General features: G+C 58.7%; 1 protein-coding gene across 3 annotated transcripts in view; it reads right to left on the minus strand.

The window, feature by feature from the left end:
* Positions 1 to 1,146: 1,146 nt before the first annotated feature.
* The window catches only part of LOC114484783 (uncharacterized), a 5,150-nt gene continuing 3,858 nt past the window's right edge, over positions 1,147 to 2,438 (minus strand). For all 3 annotated transcript variants that reach the window (XR_003678097.1, XR_003678101.2, XM_055091002.1), the window contains one exon: positions 1,147 to 1,679. Coding sequence is in view for 1 of the 3 variants with exons in the window: in XM_055091002.1 (XP_054946977.1) it covers positions 1,634 to 1,679 (46 nt within the window). In the remaining 2 variants the exon portion in view is untranslated. The remainder of the gene's footprint in view (positions 1,680 to 2,438) is intronic.

Consider the following 2,438-nt stretch of genomic DNA (forward strand, 5'->3'; position numbering starts at 1 on the left):
GGCACCCCGAGAGGCGCGTGGGCCAGCACACTGGGCTCTGAAGTCAGGGGACCACAAAGACAGACACAGCTGTGACCCAGGGTGAGAGCTGCGGAGGCCACAGCATCGTGGGGAGGGAGCTGTGGAAGCCGTCACCGCCCTAATTCCGAGGGAAGACAGAAGCCAGCGCCTGGAGGGAAAGAGTCCTACTGGGATCCAGGCAACGAAGGCAAGTCAGAAATTTCTAGAAGGATGTTTCCCCTCTCTAGGACTTTTCCAAATTAAATAGAAGCCGCACGAAATGGCCTCTGAGTCCTGTCGCTGGGGAAATGAGAGGCAGGGACGACAACGGCGTTGGCGGCGGCGGGGCCGAGGGTGACCGCACACCCCGGGCTCGAGGCTTAATCCCGGGAAGGCCTTTTGGCAGGAAAGGTTAAAGGTCTTTAAAGGCTGAACGCCCTTTGCCCCAGAAATTCCCGTTTTAGGAATTTAGTGTAAGCAAACAACACAAGAATTGGGCAGAGCTGGGAGGCCGAGAGTGCCCTCCAGCCCCGAGCTCCTGGTGGGCAGCTGCCAGAGACGGGCCAAGCCGCTGGCGACCTCCAGCAAATGCCGCGCGGCCGCTGGAAGGGCAGTGCCTGCAGGCACAGTGACACAGAAAGATGCCCGGGTACCACGCTGGTGAAAAAGGCCACAAAACAGGGTGTGCGATCCGACGCCACTTGTATGTGTGTATATCTGGGTGCAGTGGGCCAGGAAAAGGCCAGAAGCTACAGCAGCAAGGAGAGGGGGGTGACGAGATCAGGGCAGTGTCAGCTTCGTGTGTCTCTGTATTCTCTGCATCCTTTAAAATAAGCAAGCGTTACTTTTATAAATGGGAAAAAAATGCCCTTCCTATTAAAAAAAATTTTTTTTTAGTGGCCTGGAAGGTGTCCTTGGTAATTTTGGCGGAGGTGTTAGCAAGACCATATTCCAAATCCCTCGAGTCCGGACTCCCGGCATGAGTGTAGAAGACAGACCCCACGGGGGTCCAGAAAGGACTCACCCTGAGTTGTTATCACCATCACCCTAAAGTGGGGAAACGAAGGCAGGAGAGCATGAGACCCCCCCCGCTCCCAAAAGCCACGTAAAATTAAGGACAAAGCTGAGCGTCAAGTTTCTTCACTCCCAGGTGGAGACCAAGCCATTTTATTAGGTAAAGGGGTTTGGGGACACCTCTCCAGCTCTTCTGGGTACATTCAAAGATTTGCATCCAAAAATCAACCCCAGATACCCACGGAGCCTCCGGGTCCCTGCAGGGAAGTCGGCTGGAGGGAGGGCGGAATATGAGGAAGAGCATCCCTGGGCCCCTCCATCCCCGCGCCCCCAGAAGCCAGGCCACGGAGGCTCGCCAGGTCCGGCAGATCCACGGGAGTCAGGCTCCTCTCGCTGGACCATCTCCAAAGAATGGGAAGCTTACCTATGCAGCCATGAGGGGCTTCAGAGATTCTTTCACTCCACACCCCATTTTTCAGGGAGGGGAGATGCAGGCTGACTCGGCGCTGGCCGTGGCGGGGCTGCTTCCCCCGGCCGGTGGGACCTTCTGTGCCGCCACCAGCTAGAGCATCACGGAAGGTCATTTTGATGTTGAGATGCTGCCCTTGGTGGCCTGGAGCTAAGTCTCTTTCGTTGCCCAGCCGCAGGGCCCCATCGGAGGGCATCTGGGGCCCCCATGAATAATGAGAAGCCAGGAGTCAGCAGTGTCTGGAGATCAGCCCCCCGGGATCTGACAGGATGAGGGTCTGGTCCCATCTGTCCGCCCTCCTGAAAGGACTGGGGCTCTGGGTTAAATGTCTGAGCCAGCGATGCCACCCTGCCTGGCCCCGCAAAGGGTCAGAGAGGCCTGGGCCGTCACAGGGCTCACAAGAGCCGCCCTGGCCAGCTCCTGCAGCCTATCCCCACATCTCTCTCAGCTTCAGTGGGGGACCACACCCCGGCTACCCTGGGACTGTCCCCGAGGGCTGTGCTCTCCCGACAGGGCAGGACAGACCAGGATGGGACCCTGACGGGACACGGAGGGGCCCTGGATGACACATGGCCAACCTGGGGGTCTCCCCATGAAGCACCTGCCAGGACTATGTAGGCCCCCCGTTCCCCTGGGCTATCCCCTCAGCCTGGGGTGGCCTTGGGGCCGCAGTACCTCCCGGAGTCCCCAAGGAGAGCCCTGGATCTGCCACATAGGACGTGCCCTGAATTGGATCTGGATGCCCCTCCAGGAGAAGGGCCCGCAAGGTGGTCCCCGGTGCCCACCCAGGGCCAAGTGGTGGCCTGGCGGGCCGATGAGCAGGCTGTTTTCGGGGGCTTCCAACCACATTCGAGAAACACAGCACGTGGAGTGATTCATGATTTTTTTTTTTTTTTTTTTTTTTTTTTTTGCGGGGCGCGGGCCTCTCACTGTCGTGGCCTCTCCCGTCGCGGAG

Source organism: Physeter macrocephalus, chromosome 2 (assembly GCF_002837175.3).
Source record: "Physeter macrocephalus isolate SW-GA chromosome 2, ASM283717v5, whole genome shotgun sequence".
Lineage (NCBI taxonomy): Eukaryota > Metazoa > Chordata > Mammalia > Artiodactyla > Physeteridae > Physeter > Physeter macrocephalus.